This window comes from Limulus polyphemus, unplaced genomic scaffold, assembly GCF_000517525.1.
Source record: "Limulus polyphemus unplaced genomic scaffold, Limulus_polyphemus-2.1.2 Scaffold1282, whole genome shotgun sequence".
Taxonomy (NCBI): Eukaryota; Metazoa; Arthropoda; class Merostomata; order Xiphosura; family Limulidae; genus Limulus; species Limulus polyphemus.
Window position 1 is genome coordinate 25,183 of NW_013666892.1, and position 14,894 is coordinate 40,076.

Sequence of the window (14,894 nt, forward strand, 5' to 3'; positions counted from 1 at the left end):
TATCTGTTATTTTCAGTAATTAAATGGGTTCGGTAAATTTGACCGATCTCGCAACCACCATAAAAAATTAGTAAATAAACAAATTATGCATCTTTCATGCTAGAATGAACACAAATTATAACACAAAAATATAAATGTTTAAACAAAATAGCTTAAATCTCATAAGATTATACATTTATATATATTTATTATTTTTATTATATTGTTCTTTCACCTGTGCCTAGCTAACAATACAGAAGTTACAAAGATGCGGCGGCTCAGGGTGCTCATGTTACTGTATTAAATAACATAAAGGTGACCTTTGCTCTGTACAAAGTAACTTGTCTTGGCTGTGTTTTAGAACAGTAAATAAAGAAGTAACGCAAACAATTGTCTCTTCTAGTTACGACCTTTGTACTCGGTTGCTGCTTGACATATGTTGCTAAGCTTTTACAAATTTTGCACATGGAGGATAGGTTTTATATATACATTTGATGAATAGAAAATCATAAATTACTATATCAATACCATAGAATTCAACTATCATTTATCAAGCTTAGTAACTAAGATGCATTTTACTCTAACAAAATATGAGATTTTGAGCAGACTAAAGACACAAACTACCTCATTGAAATCTTGATATAATAAATCCAACATAGTGGCACCCTGCTTACCTCCTTTCATTTTTAGAAATGCTCCATTATAAACACTGTGAGTGACATGAATAACCAATCAGAAGCTCACAATGTCCCCCTAGTCGTTTTCTAAGCCTTTCTAATGTACCTAGCGTGAGCAATATCTTAGCAAATAATAAGACGTTCTTATTTTATATTCTAGCTTATCAATATCTGTAATTTAAGTTTCTATTTCATATGAAACTATAGACTTAGTATTTTGTCTTCAAAAATATCGAATTTGAACCAGTATTGCATTCAACATACCACATGACACACAAAAATCAATGTTTATCTGTGTTTTTTAATATTTGTTTTTAAATTAACAAATTGAGTAATATATAGTTATAAGATTTGAATTATAATCTACAATTTGATACCAAACTTATTGACATAAATTCAAATATAGTAGTTCAATAAAATTTTGAATGCGAGTCAACAAATGAGATGACATGGCCTTTCACCTGTGACCTGAATAGAAAGGGTTGAAGAACAATTACAATCAATATTCAATTTATAACAAAAATTGAATGCCAAATAAAAACTGTTTGCACCAAACATACAAATAATAGTTCAAATAATAAAGCATTTTAGTGTAATATTTCTCAGTATTAAAGTTTCATTCTTCACTTCTATATAAACTATGGCCATAACAATATAAAGTTTTAAATTATTATAAAATATTGCCTATCATGGTGACATCGAGAAGCATGAGATATAGACTTTGGTGTGAAAGCTGTTGTATTATCAACAGAGTTCTCACTAGGGTCCCAGACTATCAACTTATTTTTTCAAGAGTTCCAGTGAGATTTTCAAGAGTCCCATAGAATGAATTTAATAAACTGATGATGACAAAACGTTGTAAATTTGCTGTTTTGTTAAACTTGTATTAAAGTTTTCTTCATTACCCATTCACGTCATCTCCAAGCATTATTAGTCTCAAAGTGGGTTCCTCATCATCAAATTTTTATTTACAATGTACACTACATGTTGGTTACCCTCGGCAAGTGCTAAAGTAAGACAATATGTAAGAGGATAAAAGGAACAGCTTTTTTAATAAACATGAAAATATCTTCTGTTTATAAGGTAGCATTACTTAGAAGTGTCTACTTGATTTTTTGTTTTCCTTTATGATTTGTTTCGGTCTAATTAACATGTTGTTTATAAACAAATTATTGTAAGGACTTGCTTGTGTACCAACCACTAAACTTTGACATCTTACAAATTATTTTCAAGTTGAAAGTAAAGAACCACCTTGAAGATTTTAAAATTAAAACTACTTGTCATTTATCTCTAAAATATGTGCATAACTCAAGGAATATGAAAACACTGTCATATAACAGACAAGATTTTATAATGCTTTTGAGGTATAATATTTAACTCTATATGAGGTCGTTTGATTTGACCGACCTTATAACTACCATAAAGAATTAGGAAATAATTCTAAATTTCCCCTATCTGCTATCTGTAATGACTGCAAAGTATAACAGAAACTACAATTGTTTATCCTAAGTAGCTTAAAGCTTGTAACAGTATATATCTATTTATACTTAAATTTTATTGTTTCATTGTCTTTTGAACAATGTCTAACTAATATTAGCACTATATAAATTGCAAATCATGTGGGGAATGTGCAGCTCACATTACGGTATTGAATTACATAATGTATGGACAACTCATTAGCATACTTCATAAAAATTATTATTATTAAATATTTTACTTTATCTAGCCTAAAAAGTTTATAATGTTTACATTTCAGTTACTTTTATAATAATAAATAAAAAATACACATGAAAAACAAGAAATAAAGTCGATGAAATTTTACCCTACTTTTTTATACTAATAGTACTACTGCATTAAATAATTTTTATTTAATTATATAATGCACCAAAGAACACGGAATAATAACCAAAATAGCAAAAAGGAAACAATGTTCCATAACTACCACAATTTTTCTGTATTTCTAACTGAGCAACAAAAGCTGTTAAAAATTCAGCTTAGCTTATCAATATGTTCCCTGTACAGAAAACAACATAATATAATATGTCATTTGATAGGAAAAAACTTTGGCTTTCTATTGATTATAAATAATATAGTCTGACATGTCAGAGAGAAGTACTGGCAAGTTCTGAAAGTGAGGATGTGACAGGTGGGCATGGCAAGAGGGGTCTGATTTTCTATTTTATTGCTCTGTAACTAAATAAGACAGAAGGCTATGTAAATTATGCTTTGCCTCACTGATGATAACATGATAATGAGTAATTTATGTTAAATTTTATACTTCTTAGAAGACCTAGATAACAAACGTCACAGTTTTCATGCTAAGGGAGATTGAGAATTTTTAAAAAATATTTCCTTATAAAATTAAAACTCAAAACTTAAATAATACTAAACTTTGATATATTATCTACATTCAAATTCTTATGATTACAAGACCCAGAAGTTTGAATTAACAAAAACCGTGATCAATTTGATTTATTAATTAATAATTACGGACTTTTTTGGTGTAAATAATCAGTTTATGATCAAATTGAATACTTCAACTTGAAAGTTAACATTTTCTTAAACTGAAAATGTATTTTTCATAAGTATTTACATCCTCTCACAACAAGCTTTCTTGACTTGTACTGCTCTCTACTGGCACAAACTTTTTCTCATCACTGGCCTTGATACTCCCTCTTACCCTCATGTATGTTAACATATCTGTATACTATCATGCAAATGATTATGCAGCAACCCTCCACCAACAGGAGTTTGAAACTACTCCTATTTTAACTAGCACCTTCTCTAGTCTTGCAGCTGTTAACCACTTTGAGAGTAGTTAGATCACACCAAACCACAGCAGAAGTGGTGAGGACAGGTGGGAAATGTTAGAAGATGTAAGTACCTATCAGAAATACATTTTCAGTTTTAAGAAAATGTTAACGTCTGATAAGATAGCTCACATCCTCTCACAAAAAGCTAGAAACCCACTTTGAACAGGTGGAGGGTTGGTGAGAAGATGATCCACCATTAGGAAACCCATGAGGTATGAAAAGGAACTAAAAACAACACACCTGTGGGATACCATACCATTTCTTAGCCAGGTATACTCTTCGGCTGTTAGGAATTGGCAGAAACAAAAAGGAACCCCAAGAAAAGTTACAGAAACAATGGGACCACCTCGGTGTAGAGTGGCTAGGGTGTGACAGACCATAAAGGGGAGTTCAACCTCAACCAACACCTGGCAGCAGTAGGAAGAAGGTCCTCTACCATTCACTTCAAGAATGGGTACAGGTAGGGAAAAGGAGCTTCCGTACCTGCCTCCACAGGTATGCACCTCCAACATCAGATCCACTGGGAACTGATGTCCAAGGGATGGTAAGAAAAGGGACAGCTATATGGGATGGCATTGGGAATTTATCACACAGTCTGCAATAGAAGGAGGGTAACTATCCAAACACTTGTGAAAACAAGCATCCTGTAGGAAGGAGGGTGGCTCAGTAGAAATATATATTTTTTGGGTTGCTTAATATTATCTTATTTCTACTTTTAGCTTTATTACATTTTTTAAGGGTAACTGCCTTCCCACAACTGACTGTAGACAGTGAAAAACAGTAAGAGTTGAGACATTGTGGGTGTAAGCACTCAGCTCTGTACCCTTATTGAATTTTCCACGACTGTTGACTGGTTTCTAATGTGCTTTTTGGATTTTGTCTGATAGATAGGATATCCCCAATGCTTTTGGGTGCTATTACCACAAGGAATCTCCATTATGACTTTTGGATAACGACCAGAAAGTGCGAAGGTTTTTTAAATAGAGTTTTGAATTTATATATATATACACACACACACACACACACACACATGCATGGCAGAGACCTACATCCAACACCTGGCAGCATCTGGAATTGAACATCAGGTCTGTTACAGGAAGAGCATCACACCATCTACACTGGCAGAATGCCACCACCCTACGCTCAACTGAGCGGTAGGCCTCCATGATCCATCTCTCTAGCAGCTAGGAACTGATAATTGGCAGGGACTCCCATACTCCACTAGAAGGAGAAGGGAAAAATTGCATTGGAGAGTCTAGAGGATCACAGCAATGGAGACAGTGCAATGGGTGATCATGATACCCTATATTGAAAAGCAGAGAAATCATGTTGACAGTGTGTATCATCCAACACCTGGGGGAATCTGGAATTGTACATCAGGTCAGTGGTAGGATGAGCTTCAAATGCTATGGATCATCAGAGATGGGCAGCTATCCTTTCCATGAGTGTACAGTCCAGGACAAACATACTTATGAAGCAAAAGATCGTGAGGTATACCTAAGAGTGGTCCCGTGGAACACCCCATCTCAATGGTGGGTGTAATATGACCTGGTTATGTGTTATGACATTGTATTTTGAAAGCACAGAGAATAAACTGATGGAGTCGATCAAACAACACCTGGAAGTATCTGGAATTGTACATCAGGTCTGTGGTACGAAAAGCCTCAACATCATAGTCATCTAGCAGGGTATATGATCACAGGTCATATAGTGTAGATATAAGACTAAGTATACCTGGTCAGGCAAGACTCGACACAAAGTGGGATCCAATCATATGATAAAGGGTTCTGCAAAGAAAAAGAATGAAGTACTTACCATTCACAGAGAAACTTTTTTTTAGCACTGATGATATGCTTCAAGAGAAGATGGAAATGTGCAGCCAGGGACATGGTAAGGTGATGGATTTGATAGGAAGCAATATGAAAAAGGCAACAATAATATGCCAGGCAAATTAACTAACAAATACAACCCATAGAAGAGGTTAGGATTCCACAGAATAAACAAACAGGCTCGGAAACAATGGAAAAAAAGCAGTGTGTGTCGTATATAATCAGAGAGCCCTGACTGGGCAAAGGAGGCAGTTTGGATCAGAATGGTCATAAAGGTGGGATATGAAGGGAGGAGAAATCGGTGTTAAGGTAGAATTACCCTCTTGAGCTGCCAAAGTCTTCAGCATAAAGGAACGATCAGGAAAGAGGAGGACCTAGGAACTATGAAACAAAACACGGCAAACATATCAGAATGATGATGTCCACACACCACCAAAAGCAGGCAAAGGGACTTCAAGGAAAGGCAATATAATGAACATGAAGACAAAGGTTTAAACAGAGGATGGATAAGAGCATGGAGGACCACAGTGAGGTTACAACCAGAGGGAAGCAGGGTGGGGAGGACAGAAAATGCAAAAGAAATGAAAAACAACATGGATAAGACTGGCAAATGGAAAACAAGCAAATTGGGGAAACTTAAACTTGGCAGATAACACTGCTCTACATCCCACAACAGAGGAAACCAAAAGACTCCTATCAGAGAGCCAATCAAAAAAGACATATGGGGGAACCACACTACATGCAGAACAGGTATGCTCTTCACCCAGAACCTAATTCATGCACTGTGGATGGAAGTTTACATGAATTGTTACCACCATTGGCCAGGCCCCAACCAGATTGTCAAGGTTCCACTGCTCGGAGTTGGAAGTATAGGGCAATGGTCCCTAAATCCCATTTTGTTGGCTTGGGCATTTGGACTGCAATAAGTACAGTAATACCAACCGGACTGCCTCAAGATGGTCTTTTGGAACAACCCATTTCTACAGAACCTGTTGCAACCTAGATAAAGTATATTTTTTTTATGGTTGCTAGCACGAAGTTGGTTTGATAAAAGCACACCTGCCTGAGCAACACTCACCACAGAGTGGGATCCTGTGAAAAAGAGGTAAGTGACCCTCGAAAGTAAAGAAGAGACAATATTAGTAATGAAGATGCTCACACCTCCTTATAATCTAGTGGATGTGGTTAATATAGCTAATGGGGGTAGTAAAAAACCCTCATAGGAAGATACTGCTAATTCATGCAAATAATGTGAGATAAAAGTAATGGAAGAGGTCCACATACCAGCCAGCACAATGTCCTCTAGTGAAAAATTCAACCGGGCTGCTATGAACAAAGAAATGTGATGAATCTGATGAGAAATGACTCACAGAAGTCTCCTCATCTCCAAAGACAGCACAGAATAAACGATATGGATCAATTTTCATACCCAACTCGAAAAAGTAACCAGGGATAATTCCAAGGAGACTGAAGGATACCAACGAATAAATAGTCATTATCTAGCACCTCTAAATGCATTAGTGCAGGCAACCTAATATTTAAAGTCCCTCACTGGACATAACAAGCAATCAGGATCTGATCGGTCATAGAGGTGAGAAATAGAGGTCCAATAAATCAGTGAAAAGGATTTATCCCCTCCTCTGGCTGCCACTGTCATAGATAAGAAGGACCTTTCTGAGTATAGGAGGATGTAGGTAGAATGATAAAGAGTCCTGTGTACATGCAGTGCAAGCAATTTTGACCAGCGATGTCTGCAGGCCAGCAGCAACAAAAAATAAACCTTAAGGGAATGGTGATACATGGTACTTTATGCTAAGGGCCCAAATGGATGTTGAGAAAGAGCATGTAATACCATCTTAATATCCCAATTAGGTAAATGGAACAGTCGTTTGAGATGAAGGACCCAAAATGACTTGAGGAGGCCAGAGAGCACTGGGAACAAATAATAATGTTTGTCTCAAGTATTCAATAAGGCTTCCTTATATAAGGCAACTGTGGAAAATGCAAAACCCTTGTCAAAGAGTCTGGTCAAAAAACGAGTTATGGTAGCACTTCTGGACAAAGTGGGTTTAACGTACTCACAATATGCCATGCCGTGTGAAGGACCGCAATAACCTCCATGCATGAAGCTTGAGTTTCAGGATGGCTGGTACAATGTCGAATTATGGCTGCCACAACAGAAATGATCAAAGAGGAAGTGGAAGAGATGGGCACACCTGAAGGTAATACAGAAGCAGAAACCAGGGTGGAGCCAGCCAATCCGGTGCTATAAATAGAACCTAACAAGAGGTTGAAAGAATCATAGTTAGTATTGTGGGTAACATACACATCAGTAGGAAGGCATGGGAGTTCAATCCCCTCCAGTCCTGACTTAATGCATCAATTGCCAATGCCCGAGGGTGAGGAACTGGAGACCAAAATCCCAGTAGTTGAGTGTTCCAATTAGTGGCAAATGCATCAATAAACAGTGTCCCGACCTGAGAGCAAATCCAATGGACAATCTCGCAAAGCAGCATCCATTCTGTTGAGAGAATCTGATATTGTCAAGACAATTGATCTGCCACCAAATTCATCACCACCTGAACATGGCAAGCTAGTGGCATGATATGATGGTAATAGGTCCAATAAATGAGATCCAAGGTTTGTAAACAGAGCCCTGCACTAAGTATCCCCTTGATGGGAAATGTAAGACACTCCCTGTGAAGCATGAATATTTTTCCTCTTAATAAGTCCAGACCTTGAGACATCACCCTTTAAAAAGCAAGAAGTTCTAAAACATTGTGTAGGAAAGCCTCATTGTACATCCAAAGGCCCTGGAATTCCTGACCTTTTACACCATTCTTAAAGTGAGGCATCCAAGAAGAGATGAATCTCTGGAGGAGATGGTGGCAGAGAAACACCTATCATAGTATTATGCCAATCTAGCCACCATTCGAGATCGAAGATGTTGATCCTGAATAAGGAGACTGGGGAATCCTGTGAATCACTGTTCATGATTCAATAGTTGTGTAGAGACCACTGAAGGGATCTCATGTGTGCTCATCCCAAAGGAATGAAGAATTCAAGTGATGCCCACCTCCCCAAAAGTAAAAGAACCATCTGCACAATAAGAGAAGGAGAGATGAGTAAGTAGTATTGCCTGTTCAATAGTGTGGAGCTGGATGGAAGACAGCTGAGCCTGACTGAGATGTGTTGAAAAATACACCCAGATGGATATGTTGTGGTGGAGTAGGAATAGATTTCTCGGCTCTGATAATAAAGCCTGTCTTGGTTGTTTCTGGAAATAGAATATGGATGTGATGTTCCGAGATGGTGCCAGCAGTAATCAGTTGTTCGTGTAATGGAGTGTGCACAGGCTTAGGGAATGAAGGTCTCCTGAGAAGCCAACAGAATAAAGGATGGCACTGGGAAGATCAAATCTAAATTCTCTCCAGAATGTCCAAGATCGCCCATAAGTGCAGCCTCAGACCTCCTGGAGAAACACTACTGGAACAAATATATGTCTCCATCTCACTACGAATAAGGTCACGGAGAGCCTCAACTGAGTGACTCCCCCATGCAGAGTGTTGAGCGATGCTAGAAAAAAGGGGTAGGATAGGAGATATTTTTTTTGGCTCCCTGCTGGAAACAATAATCTGGGAACTCATGGCGTCTATCGGCTTGCCAAACGAATTTTTTTTTTATTTACAAAAAAACAACAACAAATAAACAACTATATAGCATGAAGAATGCTCAAAGTACAGAAAAAGCCATTAGGGAACCCTTTGTCAAGAAAAAGTGATAATATTATCTGAATGTGGTGCTTGTATACAGTACCACAATAGAGAATGCATTGATATAGGTGGAGAGTGTCATGAGACATATTACCAAGGGTAATTAAGTGAGGAATAAAAGACTAGAGCAAGTGAGAAAAAATCAGACCAATGCTTAGGTAAGCAAAGGAAGGAAACCCTAGCAATCAAGTAATAGCTGTAGTGTGAGAGGAGGTAAGCATGTTTTGGAAAAAACATAGCATCAGTGACATGAGTACACTTAACAATGCTAGTTGATAAATACTTGCTTCCAAACATTACCAAATTTATGAGCTGTTTACAAAGAAATAATCTCATGAAAACATTAAAATCTCCCCAAATAAAGTTTACATCATCCTCTAATAGCTGTTGCCAGCAAAATGTTCACAAATGGTTTTAAGCATCATTCATCACAATAACACATTTCTGTTTTCGTTTGACAAAAATAACTCGTAGAAAGCACAAAAAAAAAAATCTTAAAGTATTTCATTTACATTTATAAAACTTGTTGTCAAGAAGTCCTGTAAAATAACCATTGCACCTATAAAATATATTTATATGGTTGGAATATGATGCAAAAAAATTGTATTGTTACTTGAGGCCTGCATGAAAGCAAAGATATTGAACATTTTTTGGTACTTAAACTTCAGCCAGTAGCCAATTCAGCTTCTGACACTAACTATTTAAAATATGCCAAGAAACTCTCAAGATATAGTTTTGTGAGTCCTAGGGACTCCTACAGTTCTGAGTCAATAACATACTAAAATCAACTGCTTCATGTCATGTCATTACAGGTATGTTTCTAATACAAGTACTTACTTGCTTCATTTTCAAGCAACAACAAATGCTTGCTGTTTAATAAATTGCTAAAAACAAACTACCATCCACTTTTCTTACCAAGTAAAAATCAAATGGAGGACGAGGGACAAAAAATTTTGTCTTAAAATTTCCAGGTCGTGTACGTCCTTTGCGTCCTACTCTGGGGCCTCTCATTTTTCTGATATGGAAATCTGAAAACAAGAATAGAAAAATCATAAGACATGATTCTGTAAAAAAAATAATGCTAATAGCCATAAAATTTTCAAAAAGCTTCTTAGAATGGTAGAAAATACAGTTTTGGCAACTTGAACTATAAATTCCCATCAGGTAATTGAAGTAAAACAAATAACATCTCAGTGCACATCCTTACACTTAAATCTAAAAAAAACTTGGCATCAAAATGTAATTTATTACTCAAATTTTATATAAAAGTTTAATTTCTTAATTTTAAAAGGAAATATTGAAATAAGTTCTCAATCTGCACCTGTGAGTCACAATAATGTAACTTCTCATTTACATATTTTCTCTCTTCCCTTATACGTGAAACTGATTGTTTAATAATGTAATTAATCAGTAACACATACAATAAATTACTGACAAACCAGAGTATAAAATTTCAACCTCTCATTTTCTTGCTGTATTGGGATATCTCTATATTTGTTCAAAAACACTGATACACTTCTCCATATCCTTTGTATTTGAAGCAATGCCTGTAATTTTCTCTAACATTGCTATTAAACATGTGTACAACCAATAAAGATTATATTCTAAGCTATAAAAATTAAATATTTGTTTTGTTTTAGACTAAAGAAGTTGTTTGAACAGTAATGGAATTCTTTAAACCTTTATATAGGTTATTTAGAAAGCCCGATAAATTATAGTAGTTTAGGGTCATTTTATTCTAGTTCCTGATAAAACTTCTGTGTTCTAGGATACTTATTTGAAAGCTTTATTTAATTAATTAAATTATTTTTGGACAACAAACAATGAGAAAAACAACAGGCTTACTAAACCATGAACCCAAGTGAACAAGGCCTTAAGATTAAGTGCTAACTTTCCGTTTTTTTTGTATATTTTTACTAAAGCAATTAAAATCTTAAATCTCAAAAGAAATCTCAAATGAAAAAATTAAATAAAACTTTATCCTCAAGGAAAGCATATGGTCTGTCATCATGGATATACTAGTGATGTAATTATTGTTTGCTTATTATATAATCTTGCCTGGTGATTTATTGTTTTCCTACACTAGTTAGACATGGTTATAAGATAAAATGAAAGCAGATGTGAGCCTATTACCAACATGAGGCTATTTAGGATATATAATTTTGTCTGTTACAATCTGCAGTTATTCTAGAAAACAGTTCTTCACTACAGTCAGTGTTAAGGTAGAGACAATAAGAGATAAATAGAAAGATATAAATACCAAAAAAACTTTTGATATTCATTTAGAAGGTTCTAGACATTATGCACAACCACATTACCAAATAATGGTTCAGACCTTTACTGATACTAATTTGCATAACTTGCATGACATCATGAATAGTTTAACATGTTGTACAAACAGTAAACATTTTTATATTTTAAATAAAAATAAAACATTTGATGTTACCTGGAATACTTGTATAGAAACAATACGCCTGCATTGCAAGAGCACCTTGTTGTGACCAATTAACCCTTTCGCAACGGGTGAGTCTCACTGCGCATGTCACGGTCTTTTAGCGATTTGTTTTCAAAATTATTATTACTATATATCAATGAAATTGATATCAAAAAGGTTGCTTGTACTTCAAATTTTAATATTATATATGTTTTGATTTCTTAATTCAAAAGAAAATATAAATAAAATAAAGCTAAGTATCAATTTGTGTGTGTCACAACACCTTCTCATGTCTTATTGCTCAGCATATATATATTTTTTTTATGCTTACTATATTCATCTACAAGTGGTTAAGAAATTAGAAACATGAATTTTAGATACTGGCAAGCTAGAATATAAATTTTGAACCTCCCATCACTTTGATTTGCTGAGAAATCAATGTATCTAGCAAATCAACTAGAGTGGCACCTCCTCCTACTACATTCTTTACAAACCTTTTTTCTTAAGGGTCTGTTTATAACCAATAGAAAGGACAAGTAGTGCTTTATGTGATTCTGCCAGTTGTTTGTAAAGAGCTTGGAAGAGAATAATTTGCCAAGAATGTTGAATGGCAATGACCAAGTTGTTGCTCTGAATGGAGAAAGATTTTTTTAACACATATATATATTTTATTTGTAAATCCAAGAAAGTTAAAGATGTTTTGGGTGCATTACTAGAATAATGTATTTTTTTCTTTCTAAAATGTATATTTGAAGCTTACAAAAATTGTATTTCTTCACCCTCCACTCAAAAAAATAAACGAGGCTCAGCACTGAAGGCACACCATAATTTCTCATAAGTACTAGAAATAATTGCTTTTCTATGTAATTTTTATTTATTATTCATGTTTTAAGAAAATGACTAAAATTTAAGCATTTATTAGTAAATACACTTTGGCTGCAAAAGTAAGAATGTTTTCCAAGGAAGACTAGATTTATAATGCTTGTGAAACTAAACGAGTGTGATAAGTAGTATGAGAAACTCAAATAACATCTTTGTACACCTATGCTGGTAAATTCCAAACACCCCCAAAAGGATTACCAATATTCAAAGAATTGCAATGTTTATTGTCTTAGCACCAAACCACATAATAAATGTTTAGACAGGTTCAAAGTGCAGTGTTGTTACTTTCAAAAAGTCTTGTTGTGAACACTGTAGGATACATACATAATCCGATACATTAGACATTCTATTCTCGAAGCAGGGGTCTAGTCGACTATGTTTTCGTGTGTGCTTTGTTGCTTTCAAGAATATTGTATTATGGTGTTGTCACGTAAACAGGCGATTTATTGATTTATTTTCAGCAGGGTTTTACTTTAGTCATTGACAGTAAAATAAACACATAAAATAAATGTGAAATGTTTAGCAGTTCAAACTCATAAGAGAAGTACTTGGAAACTTAGTGACCAATAATAACGATAAAAGGCACAGCTGCTCCTTTTATTTCTAATTTTACAACTTGTCTTTTTAGGATTTGTCTACAAGCTGAAGACTCAAGTATATCATTAAATAACTGATAACATATAGTTTTAGTGAAAACAAATGTTTGAAATGTATTTAGGAAGTTTTAAAGAATATACAAAAGAAATTTGAGATTTTTGGGATGAAGAATAGTATTTTTAATCATAACATGAAAATCACTTCCACTCGGATTAGTAACAAAACAAACTTGATATATTCACAATAAATCTTTAGTAAAAACACTTCATTAAAAAATTTGATTTTTTGTGTACAAAAGATGTGTAATGTTTACTAAAGGTATACCAGATTTTGTAAAGATGCACGTACTGGATTAAAAGTTATAGTATAAATACTTAATGTGTGCAACCATGTATACAAACTTGTGTATATTATACCAAGCCCATTGCAAAAGGGTTAAAAGAAATGCAGCAGACACTAAATTTATAAGTGTTGGCATATATGTTATGTCTCATACTTATTCCTGCATAATACCTCTGTTACATCTTGTACACTAGGCATTGAAGTAAGTTTATTAATATTCAAGCCAGGTACAAAAAAAAGAAGAGGAGGATGCAGTAAAAATGGATGTGCCACATATGGCAGAAGGGTGGGTTGTAGTTTCAAACTCTGACACGATAGGTTAAGAATAAGATTACCTGTTATTATTCTAAAGTAGGAGTACAGTAACAAACTGTATGAGTTCAGGGCTCAAGTTCAAATGGAAAACAATGACAACAGGAATTATTTTGAAATTCCAGGTTATACGTTGTTTTAAAGTGATACTTTTCAAAAGAGATGGTAGAGTGATAAGCTCAGGAATAAGCTACAAGGTAAGAAGTTTTTAACTGACAATTGCCAGACCATTTGATAAAACAAATGTCAGAAAAACTGTACACTGAGATGAGGGTTGTTACATAAGAGTATACTGACTGAGGATGTATGAAGTCAAGTACTGAAGGAGAAGTTTTTTGAAATCCAAGATGGTTCTCTGTACAAGTGGTCAGGCAACAAAGAAGAACGGATGCTGTACTAGGTTTATTATTAACCACTATTGAAGATGTGGTTAGAGTCAAAATGGAAGAAAATATGGGAAAGAGGAACATTGCACAATTAAGTTAGGCATTTTTTCTACATAAGTGAAAAAATGTAAGTTTAGTTACTAGTTTTTTAGAAAGCCAATTTTGAGTCTATGAGACCAGATTTATCATTAGGTATTGGGATCACAAGTTAATAGGTGATGTGGAAAATTGTGAAATATAAATTGTTTTTAATTTTAAGATAGAAATATTTTTAAAAGAAGGAAAGGAATAACAAAGATGATCAAACCTAATTGGCTTAACTCTTTCAACCTGGGCTTGGTGCCTGGGACCAACCTCATAACCATTTAGTTCTTGTTAGTTTTCATGCTTATAACTTTTAAATTAGTAAGCAAATTTTAACTAAATTTGGCATTAAACGTTACAATGCTCTCATATACAAAATATCAATTTTATTAAGTCTTAAGGTTTATAAAGCAATGTCTTTCTCATGTCTATTTTTTTTCTTTTTGCATGTTACCTATCTATCATGCAAAGTAATATTCATCTTAAGATTTAAAATACTTTTATGCATCAGAAAAGTTTGAAATTTCACATGTGAAATCTTTATAATGTCGAGATAGTTATGAAGCATTTCTTAAAAAAATACTTTATATTTTATGTTATTTTCAGTAATGAACTTCTGTATGGGTTCAGTAGATTTCACCGATCTCACAACCACCATAAAAAATTAGGAAATAAATATAAATTATACCTCTTTCATTCTAGAATAAACATAAATTATAACACAAAAACATAAACGTTTAGATTAAATAGCTCAAATCTCGTAACATTATACATTTATATATATTT

The 14,894-nt window shown here is 34.4% G+C and overlaps 1 protein-coding gene across 1 annotated transcript in view; it reads right to left on the reverse strand.

Moving 5' to 3' along the window:
* Window positions 1-14,894, reverse strand: part of LOC106462917 (interleukin enhancer-binding factor 2-like) — a 39,639-nt gene that overhangs the window by 18,508 nt on the left and 6,237 nt on the right. The window contains exon 2 of the mRNA XM_013922884.2: window positions 9,987-10,099. Coding sequence (XP_013778338.1) covers window positions 9,987-10,082 — 96 coding nt within the window. The 5' untranslated portion in view covers window positions 10,083-10,099. The remainder of the gene's footprint in view (window positions 1-9,986; window positions 10,100-14,894) is intronic.